Raw genomic sequence first — 19,563 nt, forward strand, 5'->3', positions numbered from 1 at the left:
TGATGTTTCCTTTTCTTCTTTTATCTATAAAGTTGATTTTCAGTGATACATTTCCCTGTGGTCTGCTATCCTTTGCCCCATTAGAAGGCCCTGTAATAATTTTGCTTGGTGCAGATACTACAGCAAAACCAGAACCAGTAAAACCTCTAAAAGTACAACCCCTAGGCAACCTGGGATCTAGTACCTTGGGTCATCAGTGGATGTGACTAGTGTCACACTTTTCAGTGCATTAGACAAACCAGTAGCCCCTTTGCTGGTGAACTACTTGATTCCTTGAAAGAGTGGTGCTCTCATTTTCCCCTGATTTTCAAACCCTTAGCTGTATTCTGTCTATGTTGACAAAATGGAATTTAATGGACTCTACAACCAATTTCTTGGAGGTTTTTCTTATGTCTCTAATAATGTCTCTTATTCATGTTACTCGGCTAAAAACCCACTTAATTTTGTCACTACACCACCAAATCTTTTTTTAATCACTGTTTCAGCTCATGTATTATTAATAAGAAAACAAGCCAAACTCAACTTAGACGTGATTTTCAAATCGCGGTTTCTGAGCATTTAAGTCTAAATGACCTTGGATTCTATTGCAATTAAAACAGAGCACACCGTTGCTGCTGAAATTCAGTTCTTAGTGCCAAGATATTCAGTGATGTATTAAAGATTACCCTAAAGCATGCAGGGTTAATTACTGCTCAGCTCCATATATCACCTCCGAGTTACTCACAGAATTACCTGATTATTACAGGAAAATGCTCCGTGATTTGCCAATCCTCTGTTTTGTTACCTTTGACTCTTTGGCCTCCATCCAGTGCCGAATGCAACACTTTTGGCCAGGCCTAAAAGAGACTCAACATTCAAATAAACCAAATCTTTCTAAAAATCTGAGTAACTTGGTCAGGTGCCTAGTGTGTATTGTGGGTTTTTTTGGAAAGAACTGACCTTTATTGTGACTGCTGAATATGTCTGAAAACCCAGAGTGGCCTTTTCTCCACAAAATAAAAAGAGCTATCTGTGGCCTCGAATGGGTAAGAAGTTGGAGGAATTTATTATATGTATTTTCAAAGCTGACATTCTTAGTATCTCTGACATTTGTTACAGTTATTCATTTAGGAAGCAGTCCTTGTTATGACACCACAAAGACTGTCTAAGCTTTTTGCTTGAGTATCAGCCAATATGGTCCCTACCTACAGCCCCCAGAAAGTGAGGATGCTGTGTGCTGAAAGAAGATTGACAATAGACAATGTCTGTGATTCACTGGCCTCTGCCCTTTTCGTTAACAAGTCTTAACAGATACTATAATATCTGCTAAGCCATCCTGTAGTGTTTTCCAGCTGGGGAAGATTTTTTAACACATACTTAAACCTGTAAACCCATCCTAAAAGATATTGTTTGGACATGCTCTTAATCTGTACAGTTTTTGTTTTCATTCATTTGCTTTTCTTTGACCTTTTTTATAATCTCTGCTCCCTATAGAGTTATTTGAGCTTTTCTAATGACTTATCTTAAACTGCCTGACCGTGCTGAGGAAATAGATGAGGGAGTTAAAAAATCAGATGGAACCTCCTCCTTGGGAATTTAATTCCCACCCCTTTACAGATCTCAAACTGAAAAGATAGACCTTTTGTATCAGTTCCCTCTTCCAGAGCTGGTTGCTGCCTTTCCCAGTCTCTAGCAGCACCCACAAGCTGTTCACTCACCATCAGCATTTTACATATACCATGGGGTGCTCTGGAGATGATCGTGGTGTTGAGTCTCTGCACTGGGTGTCATGTTTGGGGTCTGTGTGAACTGAGTGCCAGCTTGTGATGGCAGAGCTCAGCCATTGTCTTATACTGGCTTTGAGGAGGTTTTGCTTTCTGTGCAGAGAGGGAAAGTGATAAGTATTATTCCGTGCTTTACTTTCTCCTCTCTCAGCTTTGTAGAGGTTCAGGTCTCTGTGGGTACATGTGTGCTGTTCATGTGTGACACAGAGCCTTGCTCCTTTTCTGTTGGAGCCACAGTTTATACAGACAGCAAAGATTTTTCCTCTGGGTAGATTTCAGACTCCTCCTCTGATTTTGCACTGATACATAGCAGGCTCTGTTCTTTCATGCTGCTTGGATGCATATGGGAAAGATGACTGCAAAGTCTGTGGCTACAGATTTATTACAGAGCAACTTCTGTAGCAGCACAAGCATCTGGTCCCGGCAGACTTCCCGCTCCAAGTCGTGAGCTCCAAACCCATCCGTTACTAAACCATTGCTGTCAGCGACCTTAATATCCTGCCTGCCTTATAAACTACAGGTTTCACTGAGAAAGGTCTTCAAACCTCTAAGGAAATTTCCTCTTAAGAAATTTGTCTGGGTGGTTTTCGTTGCGCTGCTGAAAGGAACACACAGGGTAGAACAAATGTCCCGGCTGAACTTTGGTTCTGTTAACGTGATGTGTTTGAGGCATTTGCTTTACAGTGAAAAAAATGACTAAGCTTTATAGGATATCCTCTCCCTTAAACTGAATTTCTTTCTGACGCCCATGTGTGTGCATTTTGACACCATATGGACTCAGGGACAATCATGTTGCTGCTAGTTTGTATCTTTTTAGTTGCATTCCTAAAAATGCTGAGATCTCAGTAAGAGCATTTCACAGTAAGAATGTCCAAGTCTTGTCAATAAGGGATCATTTTCAGATGAATATTTATCTGACTGTGAAGTGCTCATTTTCTGATCTTAGGGTCTTTGGACTATTTATCATTAGCTTCCAAATGCCTCTGTGTGATCCTGTATCACATTATCTGTTCTCTTTGGAAGCATGAAAATTACTACTTACTGTAATCTGTGTCACCAACAGCCCCTTTGTCAAGTACAAGGAGTAGAGAATTTGTTGGCATCTGTGAGACTCCTGAATTCATGACACTGGTACTTGTAAACACAAAAAGAAGTACTTCTGAGACAGGTTGGAGCTCATGGAGCCCTTGGAGCATACAGTAAACAAGTAGATAAATGTTGCAGTTCTCTACCTTTGATCTCTTTCTTTCCCTCCATATATCTACATTTATCTCTGGTAGTCAACAATACCTTGCCATATCTTTTATTATTAAATATTTCTTTTAGTTTTCATCTGTTTCACTCTCTGTCCTCAATATCTATGTAGCAGGCAAGATAACTCAAATTAAGAATATTTTTTCCTGTCTAACTCTTGGATCATTACTCATTTAATGCTGTACTACTGGATAAGTGATATCTTCATATGTCTACATACAATGATATGTCATTAGGAGAATGACTTTATCATGACATCAGAAAAATTTCTGAATTATGCTTTTTAAGGTGGGCTTTTTCTGTGCAATGGGGTTTTTCTGTCTCTTCATATTGTATGTGACAATAGATATGTTTGTCTTGTGTCTAAAAAAAGAGCAATTCTTCGAGTGGTCACTTTTAATACTCTGTATATAAGTTTGCATCTGTGAGGAAATAGTATGTTGCTTTGCAGCCAAGTGGCTTTTATTCTTGAGGGACTCAATTGCTTTGCATTCCAACAGACAAAGAGGCCTGGAACGTCTCAGAATCTTACAGGACCGACTTCTGCAATAGTTTAACCAGTTTTCCCTGCAGTTTGGGAGCTTGAAAGATAAAATTCAGTAATCAGCCATGTATGAACACAGACATTTTTCTTAAGAGCAGAGTTTGAGAATTCCTAGCTCATGACTTTGTTAAGTTAAAACCACTTACATTTCTGAAAGTTTTAAAGGGACATAAAAAACTTATAACCACGATTTCGGCTCAAGAGTAGATAAAAATGTTAAAAATCATCAATCACGGTACAAAAGAAAGCAGAATTTTTCATTAAGTTACTATTGTGCTGAAGAAAAATGGCACATTTCTGTTTTATTATAATAAAGACAAACTTTTTGTTCAATCCAGAAGTAGGGCCGAGATGAAACAATCACTTTCCAAAGTATTCTTTGGTTGTTACTGAAAAACTGAGGTGGGTCCATATTTCTAATGGTAAATTGAATGACTCAGGAAAACAAAAGTTTGTGAAATTGACATCTGTCCCTAATAAAATTATGGAAATGTGTTACAGGATATGGTCAACAGTGACTCAGACAAGACATTATTACTAATGCAAATGATAGTTTATGGAGAATATGTCTTGTCAAATGGGCTTATTATTAATTTTTATGATAAAACACACTTATGCAAGGTGTTTTAATGTGTTCTGTACAACATTTTGTTACAGAAAAATACCATTAGCCCAAATTGACTTACTCTGTGTTAAATCAAATAAAAAAATTATCTTGTAGCTATTGGAAGGTGGTTACAAGTGAGAAAACCTCATGCAGGGGGAAGTTTCCAAAGAGATACTGTGCTTCATGGTGTTGGGCACAAAAAACATCATCTATCTCTCGGCGTTTTAGGATGAGATTGAGAAATGACCGGGTCATTTTCTATAAACACCTGCACGTGGAATAGATTCCTGACGATTGCAGGTCTTTCATCTGAACAAGATGATAAGATTCTCTGGCTGTTGGCTAAAAACTAAAAAAAAAAATCAGTTCAGAAACAACACATGTTTTGGAAGAAAGAGGAGCTATCCCCTGGAACAACTACCCTATATCATTTGAAAGCATTCAATCAAGGCCTTCTAGGCTATAATTTTACCAGGTATTCTGGGACTGATGTGAAAATTGTTAATGCAAGAGGTTAGTGCAGATGGTTGCAGTAGCCCCTTCTCACCTCAGGCTGTTACAGTACAGAATAACTTGTATTACACCTTTTTGCATTCATTATGTCTTTGACCGCAAAGGAACTTTGGTATATTTAAATAAGGAAAGGGCTAAATATTATTATTAAAATATAAGCTGTTTATTCTTTTCACACACTGTGTTTTAGGGCCTTTGGTAATGCTTTGCAATAGTATGTTTTATACCTCTTCTTCGGTGAATAGAAATTAAAATCGTGGCTTTACTTCATTATTAACATGACCATTTGCCTCAAAGCTCAGCCAGGGTTACCAGAGTCTCTCTCTGCTAATACTCAGTGGTCAACTCATTGACCCAATGTCCCTGTCTCCCTCACTATCTGCAGAGCAAGCTGCCAGATTAATTCCCTACAGTGAGAAATTAATCAGTACTATCGATCTGCAGTCTTCTTTATGGGAGACTTCCAGAGTGCTCTTAGTCTTATGCTCTTTTCCATGATTTGTCCTAGAAAAGCATTGAAAGGTTCTATATGTTTCTCAGTGCAATTAGCTGCCAGGCATTTGAGGGTTGTAAGGATGTTAGTGTGTTTAGGAGGCTGTGCAAATATTAAACAGTTTACAAACCTAACAAGACGCACAGGTTTTCACTTCCTTCCTTCAGGTCTATTTGTGTTGCTGTTTCAGTAGGGAAAGCTATTTAAGGTAAGAAACAAGTTGAAGGTCTTATTTAATTGGTCTGCTATGGACATGTCTTCATGTTCACAGGACAGTTTTTCACTCACCTTTACTTTGCATTTCATAAGGTTTCATTATACTTCCTTTTTCTTCTAATATCCCTGGATTTTCTAGTCTGTAAGCCCTCCTGGGCAGGTAATTCCTTATGTGTCTCACTGAAACTGAACCCTGGCTGTGTCTGGATATGTGTCAGTAAGTGGTCACCTACATCAAGACTTTTGAGACCTGGATTTTCTGGGTGTGAACAAAATGTGATGTTTTCTGTTGTGAATGGTCTGTCTCTGCATGTCTTCAAGCTCCTTCAGCTCTGTGCTCCTGAGAGGACTGAGCATGGAAGCAGAAGGATAGTCTGGGCACCAAGTCTGGAGGGATAACCACAAACAGAACATAGTAGTGCCACCTGCAATTCTGGAAAACAAGTGTGAAAGCTGTTAGGAATGAGCACAGTGTAACAGAATAGTCCCGTCTTCCACACCACCCTGTCAGCTGCAATGGAAGCAGTACATGGATAGAAAAAGATTACCCCAAATCAGGGTAAAACTCCCACCAGAAGCTTTATGAAATGACGAGATGAATGGACTTCAAGATCCACCCCCAGGCGGATCTTCAGATCCATCCATTGGGTTACTTCATCAAGCAGTGGCCTGGTGTCCTGTGTCCCAGCTGACTGTTTTCCCCCTGTCTTTCTTTTGCTCAGGTTCTCTCAATCTGCCCGAAGGACATGAGGGCAGATATTTGCGTGCACCTGAACCGGAAGGTTTTCAACGAGCACCCTGCCTTCCGGCTGGCCAGCGACGGCTGCCTGCGGGCCCTGGCCGTGGAGTTCCAGACCATCCACTGCGCCCCGGGGGACCTCATCTATCACGCCGGGGAGAGCGTTGATGCTCTTTGCTTTGTGGTCTCAGGATCCTTGGAAGTCATCCAGGACGACGAGGTGGTGGCTATTTTAGGTACAGTGATCTCTGTTGAAATGCTTCTGGTTTGTATGTGTTTTCCTTTTGCTTAGTTTCTGATATTAACTAGTCTTGCTTGACATCAGCTGGGACTATGGGAAGCTGGTAGTTGTCATAAGATGGAGATACTGCATCTCCAGAGATCCTGCTCTAGAAGCAAATCCTTCATCTTTTATGCCATTGGGAATGCTCTTTCTGCCCAGTATGGCTCACTGGTCACATTTGTAGTGTCTCTGAGCAGGAGAGAATGGCATCTGTGTGCTTGACATCTTTTAAATAGCCTGTTGGAGGAAATGCACATTGCTTTATATTAGTCTCTCAGGAGGATTTCCACATTAACCTTCACGCTGGGATTTTCATTCTAGCCCACAATAACACCTGCAACAGTCTCTATAAAGAAGCAAAATTGTCGCTTGTAGTGAACTGGCTGTACAGAAAATAAATAGTCTGATCTGACCTTGCGAAGAGATGGGGTCACACTATGTATCAAGTCACAGTCCTGACAAGTCTGAGTGATGGGGGAGCTCCAGGTTAACCACCCTGTCACCCCACTGTGCTGTCTGGTTTGCCAGCAGCAGGTGGGAAAGAGACTAATGTAGATTCCTCGCTAGCTTGTATGGGATTGGGATGGTTTAGCAGATGGTGGGACTGAGTGGTCAGCAGGGGTGTTGAGGCAGCAATCCTTCTCAGAGGCATGTGGAGGAAAACCATCCAGAGTGTGTCTTGCATGTTGAAAATTGACCCATTTATTGTAGTACTCATATCCTGTTGAATATTTGCCATCTCTTAAACTGGAGCTGTGACTCCCTGTGGCCAAATCCAGTGGGTTCCTGGTCCGAGGGGGTCTCTCACAGCCCACTGAAGCTCCGTACTACTTCTACCCTGTAAAGGTGGCTTCAGAGGGCTCTGTAAGTCTCTCTTATATCTCCTAGGGAAATGATCACTTGGAGATAAAAGGTTACACCTGAGAGTTGCGCTGGTATGTGGAAAGAGGGCAGACAGAGAGAACAAAAACTGGTTATGAGTCAGATTTCAGGTGCATCCCAACTGGCAGCAAGAGTAAGGAGAGGAGGAACGAGGACAAGAATGTAGCTGAAAGAGACTCCTGACATCTCCCTAAAAGCCTGTGTATGTGTGTCTGGGACTGGGGTGGGATTGGGAAGTGTGCAGGTGTGTGGATGAGGCTGCGTGGGGATGGCTGCCCCAGGCCATCACTCGGATCCTCCCAGCTGGAGAGTATGAACATGGGGAACTGACTTGAACTTGGGAAAATGCACATCCATACTCTTTTGAAATACCTGCTGCACCTTTCTGTATTCTAATATGCACTTAGGTTTTGAAAAAGGAGAGATTTAATGTAAGAATGAATCTGCTTCCATATTCAGATGTGAAATCCTTATGATGAAAGCTCCTAAATCAACAAATATTCCTCGTATTTCAGCTCACTGGGCCATTTCAATTTTATTATTGATCTCAGTGACGATATATTTGCTTACAGTTATTTAAAAACAGAAGCTTTAAGAGTAAGTAGCAGCTTTAAAATAAATAAATAAATAAATGGTTTTTATGGTGAAAAACAATAAATATGTAATTTACTGAACTAGGAACCATTAATAAATAGATTGCATGCAAAACTTAATTGCATTTATTAATAAATATTGTACGTTTGGAGTGACAGTAAGAACTTTTTGTTTCTACCTTTTAGATGTAGTAAATCTGGTATCCATGTTAATCCCCATTTGGCTAGAGAGACTTTTAACATTATCTAGTTAAAGTGAATTACCTTTGATTACCAAAATTGCCTTTGATTCTCTCCGCTGAGGTGCGATCCCATGACTCAGAGCTGTGTTCATCGTGTACTACAGGGATTGGCAGAATGTGCAAATGTAACTTAAAGCAAGATAAACTGCTACCTCTAGTCGTAGAACACGCTGAAGAGTCTTTTTATGCTCTGACAGATTATTTAGCAGAATAGTGAACTGAGTAATTATGGGATGTTTTATCCTAAAAATTCACTTGTGGAAGAAAATCTCTCCCAGATGTAGTTGTGAAGGCATTTATAGTGGCAGCTGTGGCAGCTGAAATAGCGACTGCAGATCAGACAGTGAAGAACATAATTTTTATTGATCTGTTCTGCTTTGAGAAGTTCAAGCACAAGGAACATGAATCTGCCTAAGGGGGAGAGCAGGTTTAAAAACCTCTGCCTAATGTGAAAACCTCGGTACCTGCTTCGAATGCTCCAAGCATCTGCCATCGCACTGGTTTTCCTAGGGAGAGTCAACTTTCAGGACTGTACTAACAGTGTGTCCATCCTTTCCATCCCTCAGAAGTAACCTAGAGTGGAAGTGTGACAAATGTGACAAGTATCCTTTGGAAACTCATTAATTTCCTCTATGAGAGCAGGAACATGCAGGACATGCTGTCTGCCAGCCTGCCCTCCTTGCAGAGGAAATAATAGTATTGTGTGATTTAATATAGGAGTGTGTTACTTGCCTTGCTCAAAGAAAGAAAGAGAGAAGAAGTGTCTTTTTTTTTTTTTTAACCATGCTCACCTGCAGATGGATGGCTTGGTGTATTTTTAAATGTGGAATATCCTAGAAAAGTGAATCAGGTAGGGACATCTAAACGGGTTAAGAACCATCATCTTCCATCTCCTACATTCATGCTTCAGTCCAAAGTGCTGGGCTTCATCCTCCCTCAGGTCCCAGAATGAATCACTCCATGATGTTGCTGCTTTTCCCCTTCTTGATCTTCCCTTCTCACGTTCCCTTCCCTCGCAGCCATGGTGAGTTGGCACATCTGCCGTCTCCCTGCCTGCTGAAACAGTGTCCTCAGGAGACTCGGCATGCCAACCAGGTGCTTTCCTCAGGCACCACCACAGAGACAATCGTCCTTTAATTCAGCACCATTTTCCTGACTCAGTGGCCCCACCTTTGGTGTTTCTTGAGCTTGAAAGCAGATGAAGCCTGGTGGATTGGCAGGGCAACTTGCAGCACTGTGACATTTTGTTCTCCCCTGGTTTGGTTTTGTTCTCGTTTGTGCATAATTAAATGCCCAGGCACTGCAGTAATCAGCACTACAGAAACACGTACAGTAAGAGAATGGCTCCAATTGTAGATCTGCAGTTTATAGGACTCATAAATTGAGATACCCCAGTGTCCCATTACGTTTCCCTCATTAGTTGCCTCCATTTCTCCAGGCCAGTCTCCCACCTTTTGCAGGTGCTGGCTGCTGCTGTAGCAGAGGTTGCACCTGTGCAGAGCTGGTGTGATGGGGTGCTGATATACACTGGAGGAAAGAAGGCACAGTCATTTTAACATAACTCATCTGCAGTCTCCAGGATAATAGGGAAGGGCAAACAGTCTTGTCTCTAATTATCAAAACTTTCCCAGCAAGCGAGGTGACCCTGAGAAGGCACATCAGTGATTTTCCACCATCTCAGGCAGGAGTAAACAATTTAACTGCCACTGCTCTGCACAGGGACGTGTTTTCAGAGAAGAATCTCAAGAAGGACCAGGAGTTTGGAGTCCCCAGGCTAATGTAAAGAGGCATCAGCAACCAGAGGGCACCTAATAATTGTCCCTGCTGCAATTAACCTGAATTTGCACCTGATGAGGAGTTTCACATAAATGGCAATGCCAACCGAGTGGCTCTGGAAACTGCTTTCCAGCTCCTGCTATTTGCACAGCCGTGTAAGTTGCACAGTAACTTAAACTGGGCATATTGATTAACAGGGTTTGAAGAAGTAGGTTTTTTCAGCAGAAAAATAATGACCCACTGCGTTCAGATGTTGATTGTAGGAATTGATCAAAAATACTGCTCAAGTTGCATAGCGATAAAAATTGGCATCGACCACTGAACTCCTGGTGGGGGCTGTTGCTGAGTGAACTAAATTTTCATAGTCAAGCCAGAATGAATATCAATTTATTAGTTCATGTTTCAGCCACACTTAGGGTCCTGATCCCCTGTGTATTCAATTAAGTAATTTGCCTTAATATGTTGCATGTTAATTCTCAGCATGTTCTTCATATAATCCCAGAGCAACCTGTTGTTTATTGGATTTATTGTTATTAGGCAAGCCAGAACTTATTAAAGGTCTGCTTCATAAATTATTTCCAGATGTTTGATCTGGGAAGGGCACATGATGCAGTATCAGAGGAATAGAGAAAAGCAAGTGTCTTGTTGAGTTTGGGATGACAGCTGAAAGTAGGGATGAGTCTTTTTCTGCTCTTAATCCTACATGGTTTTGGAGGTTAAAAGATTAAATCTCCTGCCAAATCAGATGGAGTAAAGTTCTTTAGAGGCAGAGCAAGTAGCAGCTCCCATTTAGGTGAGCAGGAGACCCAGGTGCTCCATAGCTCTTATGCATTTGTAATTTGATGCTTGGGGTCCATGCACCAGCACTTTGATTTTCCATATCTATACAGCCAGGCATGTGGTTTGTGCAGGACAGGACTGACCGTACATGATGCACTTTATGACATGCAAAACTGTCAGTCCAATTCGACCTCATAGTATTAGTGGCTAATTCCGTGATTTTAATTAGTTTAGTTGCAGTTTGGTTTTCTTCTCAAGTGGAATGAAGGTGGCAGAATTTGCCCCTGTGTCAAATTAATTCTGGATATTTTATACTGAACTTTTTTTAAATTTTTCATGTAAAGTCAACCAAGGCAGACTAATTGTGAACATTTCCCCAGGTTAGTAACATGCACCTGGTAGCAATTTACAGAACAGCCTGTATCCTGTTTAATCTGTAGAAAAGTCCCCTGTGTTCCAGTGAGTTAAAGCTCTAAATCAACTAAGAGGAAAATGATTCATAAAGTAAGGGGTTGGGTTTTTTTTTCAGCTGGCAGAACTGAAATAATTAATGTGATTCAGGCTGTCTTAAAGTGCTGAATCTCAAGATATTTTGCAAAATACTTGAAGGGTTACTGATCTGAGAATGAGTGTGACGTGCTGCTCTGCACTGTGCAGTTCTTCTTAACTGCCTTGAAATCAGGCAAATCTTGCAGGTCTGGGTTGACATCCGCAGTACCATGTGTAGGATTTAGTCCTGCTGATACTTGTTCAAAAGTGTTATTAGTTCTTACTGACAGACTTGAATTTTTCACATTATTTTGTAAATTTAATATATTTTTGTCTCTATCTGCATGATAGTTAATTTTGATAAGAAACATCAATCTTAATTTAGTGCCAGCTGGTGTGTTATAGATGTGATCCACAGCCTCCAGAGTCAGAAAGATTCCTTTCACTGAATTGAAATGTTTTTGAATTAGACCTGCACGCTTCACTGCCAAAACCAGGAACTCTGAAGTCTTGGCAGCACAGGAAAAGGAAAATTATTTAAAAATCATGAGATATAGTTCTTTTAAATCAGACTAACAGTTTGAGGCAATCTTATTTGCCTTATGAATTTTGAAGGTGGTGGGAATGCTCATGCTTTCAGGTTTATTTCGTCAGTCAGGGAGGATAGAAACTTATTCCTGTATAAAATCAAAATGGAAATAACCTGTCTCCAGGAGCTGGGGCTTCTAGAAGGATATGAAGCACTAGGAATGAGAGAGATGAGGGAAGAATATCTTTATGGACCTTGTGTTCTGCTTGCAGCACTCCTGGATGCCAGCAGAAAGGTCAGTTTCTTTTGTGCTTCCAGGTGCAGATGTGGAAGGTTGCACTGTGTTAAATGATGCAAAATACCTTTGCCAGCGTGGACTTGGATCTTTGGCACAGCCTCTCGTTAGTGTTTCTATACTGGCTATTTTGGCAGTCCTTCAGATGCTAGAAATGCTTTTTTTCTCACAGCATTCTGCCCTTTCACATGTTCATGTGCAGTCCTGGAGCTGGATTTTCACACTGCTCAGGGACCAGCTCTGATCTGATCTCCAGGGGAGTTGTGACCCTTCTGGATGCCCCAGGAAAAGACCGAAATTGAGGATAAAACATTCACAGGGGCAAGGAGACCTCTCTCGCAGTGTAGTGTCATCTCTGCACGTCATGGCTGTGCTTACAGGAAGCGATGATGTCCCAGATGGCGAGTGCACCTGATGAATTTGCAATAATGAATCACCCCCATCTTCTCCAGATCCCCTCTTTAGGCAGAACCAACTGTATCAGCTGAGTCCAGAAATCCAGGCAGCCCAGTAGCCTGTCTCCAAAATGGTCAATAGCAGATATGCAGGAGAAAGTAGGAACGTGAAGTAAGGAAACAGTGGTGCTTCCCCAGAATATTCTCCAACCCTCCATTGAATTATAATTCAATTTTATTTCACCCAGAGGGAAATCTTTAGTGTTTAATAGCACAGATGGATTTTATTCCATGAATACATCCCGCAATTTTTTATATCCCAATTTTTTAAACCTGTGCAACCAACTCCAATGTCCCATGATAAGGAGCTGCAGAACCTGCCTAATCCCTGAACCATCATAGAGCTGTGTGCTCCTCTGAATAACAGGAGCTGATTCTCTCCCTGCTCACAGGTTGTCTACATCAATTTGAGGCACATCTGTTCTGCAGCCAGAGGTTCCACTGCAGATAGATAGACACAAATGTACTTGTGGGAATATTGATATCAGTATATGTAATTATGGCTGCACGAACATGGTATTTGGTCACTGATCTCCACTTGTGTGCATGCTGTCATCACTTCATAGTTATTGGGAGTTGAACTGATTAGATGAACACTTTCTCTACATGATACAGTTTTACTGATTGAGAAACAACTTCAGCCTTTGCTTTTTGTAAGCAACATAAGATTTCAGTGTACTGTGATGGAAAGCAGCATTATTCATCATGTCCAGCTTTTGCTAGTGTGACTGATGGGACTTTGGAGATGTTTTAAAATGTGGGAAAGGCTAGCTGGTCTATTAGCTAAGGCTGCACAGAAAAACACCTCATCACCTTAAGAAGAAGTTTTGGTCCTATGTATGGATTTTTACCCAGTGCTATTTCCCACCAAGAATTTATTCTTTAACTGACTGCCAAAACTTTATTCCAAAGGACCCATCAAGCTCTTACTAGGATATTTATTAGCTCAGTTTCTTTTCCCATCTGAAGGAGGATAAATTTTGTCTTTATATATATTTATATATATATATGTTTGTGGGTTCTGAGATGCTGTTTAGCAAGAGTCTTTCCTCTCCAAGTACTTTTTTGTCCAGGGGAAAAGACACTGCACTGTCACTGCAGAGACCCGGGTTCGATTCCCGGTCGGGGCCCCTCCCCGGGCAGATGGAGCTCGTTAGCCCGTAAAGGCAATCCATCTACGTCCTGAAGGACCTCGCTGCCACCGTCCAAGCGTGCTTGGCCCCAGCAGATGAACCTCAGGATTAAAGGGTGGGCTCAGTTCCGCGCACACTGTGTCTCACCTAAAAAATCCAATGCGCAGGCTGGAAGGTGGAAAGACCTTCCCCGGTTCTTCGTTCGCGAAGAGACTGGCCATTACCATTACTTTTTCATTCCATCTGCAGTCTCCTGGGGAGTTTCATAAGGCCTGTATAAATTTTTCTGCCTGAAAGGTCCAGGCACGAGCTGCTGTCTGACAAATTGGCAAGTGCCAGTTGGTGCAAGTGGAGAGTATCTGCCCCCAATCTCCCTCCCTGATCTATTTGGAACAGTTATTAAAATACAGAAGATAGTGCATAGAAATATCATGACTTATTATATAGTTAAATACCATATGATTGCCTCTAAACATATTTACACAAATATGAATGAATATATATATGTATATTTTATGTACAGGCATGCATACATAGTACACTGTATTTAAAATTATAGCAGTGTACCTATTGCAGCAAAAATAATGCCTGTCACCAACACCCTACGCATGTCCTCCTGTTTTCCATGGTTCTTTCAGTTCCCAAATCCAAGTTTTTATGATCTTGGGGGTCTTTTCCAACCCAAATGATTCTGTAATTCTATAGATGTGACAGGGGCATGGTTTAGTGGTGGATTTGACGGTGCTGGGTCAATGGTTGGGTTTGATGATCTTAGAGGTCTTTTACAACCCAAAGGATTATTTGATTCTGTGATTCTATCCTTACACCCGTGTTTCTGCCAGCTTTAATCCAGCAGTGTCCAAATACTGACTCTCTTCCTCCCTTTCCTCATACCAAGTGGAAAATACATGCAAGCAGTTCCCACTCTGATTTAGGGCATTCCTTTTTTCAGCAATGCTTTGGGCACTGGGAGAGCAGGGGCAGGAGGATTTCCCAGAGCTTTGCTTTCAGTTGGAAGGTATAGTAGGAGTGCTCAGGACTAAGGACCATGCAGGTTTGGGAGTTAACCTGCTGAGGCCTCAATAAATCTCCAGAGAGAGTCTTTGGGAATTATGCAGGCTGCATCAGCCCCAGTGCCTCTGTATTCCCAGCCCTGCCCCAGAGGGGCTTTCCCTGGGGGTCTGCACATTTCCTGCAGGTGAACAATAAATATATGTGTCTTTGAGTAACTGCTGTGTCAGACCTACCAGTTAAATTTTCTGTCGCAACTCTGAAAGTTTCATTTTTATTTAGTTGCAATTTGTAAAATTAGCCTTAGAATCAGGTTGCTCAAAGCCCCATCCAGCCTGGCCTTGAAAACTTCCAGGGGTTGGGTATCCACAACTTCTCTGGGCATCCTGCTCCAGTGCCACACCACCCACTGAGTAAAGAATTTCTTCCTGACATCTAATCTTGTCCTGAGTGAATAATTACCACTCTCTATGCAGTGAACTACATTTAATAGGGATGAAGTAGAGTACATTAATCTCTGTATTTATGTAAAAAGACACGTTGTTTTGGAGGATCTGGTAGGTTTTGTTTTCATTCACTACATTCCTTAGCGCATTTATAACCAGCAAATAAGGCTTGGACTTGTGTGGGGAAATGTCAAATTCAAGAACCCTTAAAAGCTTCCAAGATTTTATACTTCCTAAAGTGTATAAACAACAGTGTAAGAGGAGTTTGGAGTTTCACCATTCAAATCCAGTGGGAGATGGCTCATGGAAGAGTCAGTAAGTTCAGTTCATCATGTCCCACCCTTTCTGAGGGAGCCAGTGCAGTCCCTGCCCCACAGAACTGAGAAGAAGACAATGAGATCTTCTCAAGTGTATGAATAATGGTTTCATTAATCCATGGTTTGGTTACAGATTCTGTAAGGCACCATCGTGCAGAGTTCTGGACTGAACATCCCCTGCTTTTAACCTCTTGACCAAAATGAACTGTTACCTTCACTTTGAAAAGAAAACAAGTGGCTCACTCACATTTCAGAGGAAAAACCACAATAGCCCCTTTTGTAGAATTCTGTCTTTTAAACTGCACTCTGCAGCCACCAAAAGCAGGACTCAGTTAAGTCCCGTGTCCACCTCAGAGAGCAAATCCATTAAGCAATTTTGTGTATTTCAGAAATGGTCTGTTTTCTATAAATTATGTAACTGTGCTCAGTATGTCTGTAAATTGGGTTTTGAACGGTGGGTATAGACAAGGGTAATAAACTGAAAACGGTAAATTCAAAACAGTGCATCGGATAAATTATAATGTTACAAGAAAATGCTCTGTATTAAGGAAAACATTTTAAAGCAACTTGTTTTATAAATTATACCAGCTGTGTTAGGTGTTGTAGTTAATTATAATTACATCAAAATATGTGGAATTAAAAGCAGTGCAATGAGATGCCTTTATAACCTTTCTAAGGGATGATTCTTCTATAGAGACTTTTGCTAGAAAATGAAAACAGGGAAATGAAGAAGGACTGGAACAATTTATTTCACTCTGCCTGACAAATGTTAGATATGTTTTACTGGATACAATACCTAAAGCAGAAATGGAAATAGAGAAATAGAGCCTCTGACCCCCAGAAGTAATAATGTTGGATAAATTAGCACTCTGGTTCCCACAATAAAGTTGAGTGAAATGTTACAAGTTTTTAAAAGATGAAATATTAAAACGTGTTACCTTTTTATCCCAAAACTATACCATCACTAACCTTCACCAAGGGCCTGCTTGAGGTACCTGGAATCAATAGCCACTGACTGACTGATTTAAGTTTCCTTTTAATAACTGCTAAAATAAAGAGCAGGGATGTCTTTGGGGTCTTGAAACAGAAAATACCCTTTGTACCATGGTTTCTGCTTCAGAATTTGAGATGTCAGCCACAAACCACACACCATGGCCCTTGCCCAGCCCTTGCATGGCCACATAGCAAGAGGCAGTTTTTGAATGCTTCTGTTGCTGCCACTTCCTCTTCTTGGAAAAACCACAGAGTCCAAACCTGGCCAGTCTGCTCTCATGCTGGTGTTTTTGTTGGGTCAGAAGTGTGATTTTGAATCCAGTGTCCTCATGCTCCTGACTTATCCAGCTTCAGTGTCTAGCACAGGTGTGTGGGTGTACGGATTCCTTGCAGAGAAAAGGACACCAAGGTGTGTTAGAGCACATCTCATGCACTTCGAGCCCTTGGAGCTCCTCTGTCTGTGGGACTGGACTGAAGCTAGTCCCAAGTCTTCAAAATGTGCAAGTCCTCAGCATCAGTTGTTCTGCTACACTGCCTGCCAATGCAGAAGTGGCCTTCAGGTGTAATTTTCCCAGCTGGTTGAAGGTATTTATATGTGTGGATGTCTAAAGTGTCAAGCCCCTTCTTACTCAGCAAACAGTGGAATACAGACTTAATTCTAAACTTCTACTTAAATGGATGACTTTGGGTTTAGAACTAGACTTCTGGATGTTTTTAAGATTTAGAGCTGGCTATTTAAGGTTTGAAAGTGTCAGTGAGGTTTTTGATGGGTTTTTCAGAAGGAGTGTTGCCACTTACAATGAATTAGAAATGTTTAAACATCCTTTATAATGTCCTGGGGCCCAGGAAGCTGGCTCCTGTACCCCACTGCAAAGCCATGAAGATGTAGGAACCTGGATGTCAGAGGGTTTTTGGAAGAGTGGGACTGCTTAAATCACTGGGGAATAGACACCTGAAATGTTCAATCACCTGAACATTAGTTAAGTGCTCATTATATTTGCGAGCCTTTGAGAAATCCATTACTTGCATCATCTGCTACAAGGGGGCCTTTACAATCTGGTTCTTATGCTCTGTGACACTTCACAGGGTAATCTATAAATACCTGAAAAACCTGGCGCTACTGTTAAGGATACTCAAGTACCTTAGATACTTCTAAAACTTTCACCCTTATTAGTTTTCACAGTTGGGGGCTTAGTTTAGATTAATTGGAAGTGCAAGGCTGTTTGGGAAGAAATCATTTATGTGCTGAAGAGCACTGCCTAAGCTCTACACTATAACAAATTTGCCCTGCTGTTTTTCAGGTAAAGGTGATGTGTTTGGCGATATCTTCTGGAAGGAAACCAGCCTGGCCCACGCGTGTGCCAACGTACGGGCTCTGACGTACTGCGACCTGCATATTATCAAGCGAGAAGCCTTGCTTAAAGTGTTGGACTTTTACACCGCTTTTGCAAACTCCTTCTCGAGGAACCTCACGCTCACCTGCAATCTGAGGAAGCGGGTAAGGCAACAGCTCCTGTGCTCCCCTTTCTCTCACTGTCTGCATGCTCTTGCAGACTGTTTGCAGTGTTTAACAACCCCCGATTCACTCGTGATGTTTTAAGGTCATCGCAGATTGACTGGCCTTTCAGTAACTGCTGTCACTGCTTGTAATGATGGCTCAATAAAAGTTACCCGTAGATTTGCAGCTCTGAAAGAGCAGCCCTAGCAGGATGATACATGAATTACATTTCTTTGCCTTTTTTTTCGTAGTTGTTGGTTTTCATTTTGTTGGCTTTTTTGTTTTTTTTTTCCCACTGCGTAAATTTATAAAGTTATGTTTTATGGAATCCCAGAATCCAGATTCTGGATTTCTTAAGATGAGGAATTAGTCTTTCATCTGCTAAGATACAGTTCAGAGGACAGTCTGACGGATCTGTATGGCACATAAGAGAAATTAATGGATGTTAAATAAATAAAACACACTCATCAAAAGTACTGTATTAATACCTGCTTCTTGCAGTCACATAGTCCAGAATTTTAATATGGCAAGGTTAATAAAGCTTGGTAGTGATTTTACATTCACAGCTCACTTCTTAAACCCTCCTGCTTGTTTTATAATCAATCAGTAATGCTCACTATCCATTAGTTCTTTCAAAGAACACTCCATCTAAAAATTAATTAGCTATAAGGACAAATCTTGAAAACAGGTTAAGGAAGGGATTCTTTAATTCGCATAGCGGCTGCAAAATTTCATCTTTATGATTTTTTTATGATTGATGAGGGTTATATAAATTTCATTTGCATAGAGAAATCTCATAACAATGATTTATAGATTACTGAGTATTACTGTGATCCTCTAGCTGCTGAAGCACATTTTTCTGCTGCTGTACCTTGGGCATCTCACCTGATAACTTTCCAAGGGTACCCGAGTTTTTCACAAGACAATTTCAGCCTCTGCAGTAACAGGAGTTCAGCACAACTAGATTTTTACTTTTTTAAGTCTAGTTTCTCTCTAGCCACTGGAGCGTCATGCAAATGCTGCTTTCAGAGGAGGTTTAATTTCTAGTGAATTCCATGTGCTCATTAATATCCCAAATATGGCACAAAATACCCATGGCAAAAAGCAGATGGAATGGGATTTCAGTCCCCCTCTGTCTGTGCTGGAGCCTGAAAGAGCTGAGTTATAATCAGGTTTGGTTCCAGCTTGTCAGCTTACCTCTGACTTTAAGGTTGTTAACTCCACTTCAGACCTGAAGGAGGGCTTTGGGGCTTGAAAGCTGGCTCGGGGTTTCTAGCTTATCACTTCTCTGTTGATAAGAAGTGCTCCAAGCCTTAACTTTAGCAAACCCCCCCTTGCCATCTCACGTGCCACCAACTACAGCCCTGCCATGACAATTCTGCTCAGGCGTTGCTGATGGTGATTTCATGGGACAAGATAATGCCACATACATTGTACCAAAGTGTATTCTTTCCTTCTTAAAACCGTGAACCTGTCACTTCAGTTTGCTTCCTGAGCAAAACACGGACACGTCTTTTCCTGACAGGGCAGTGTGCTGGAGTTCAACTCTGTAGTCCATGGATGCATATAGGGAATAGCCCTCTGGCTGAGTCTTCATGAATTTTCTTCTCTCTCACACACCTTTTTTAAGGAAAATTGGTTTCCCTGAAGGGCCTTGGCATAGGGAGTCACCCACGTGGAAAAATTCACGAAACTCAAGTTCTCAGTACAAA

The 19,563-nt window shown here is 41.3% G+C and overlaps 1 protein-coding gene across 1 annotated transcript in view; it reads left to right on the forward strand.

The window, feature by feature from the left end:
• The window catches only part of KCNH5 (potassium voltage-gated channel subfamily H member 5), a gene marked incomplete at its 5' end in the record, with an annotated part of 146,196 nt that overhangs the window by 99,298 nt on the left and 27,335 nt on the right, over positions 1-19,563 (forward strand). Inside the window, 2 exons of the mRNA XM_027900044.1 lie at positions 6,113-6,365; positions 17,655-17,851. Coding sequence (XP_027755845.1) covers positions 6,113-6,365; positions 17,655-17,851 — 450 coding nt within the window. The remainder of the gene's footprint in view (positions 1-6,112; positions 6,366-17,654; positions 17,852-19,563) is intronic.

This window comes from Empidonax traillii, unplaced genomic scaffold (genome assembly GCF_003031625.1).
Source record: "Empidonax traillii isolate 1590-97213 ecotype Southwest subspecies unplaced genomic scaffold, ASM303162v1 scaffold701:size746704, whole genome shotgun sequence".
In the NCBI taxonomy this organism is placed as follows: Eukaryota; Metazoa; Chordata; class Aves; order Passeriformes; family Tyrannidae; genus Empidonax; species Empidonax traillii.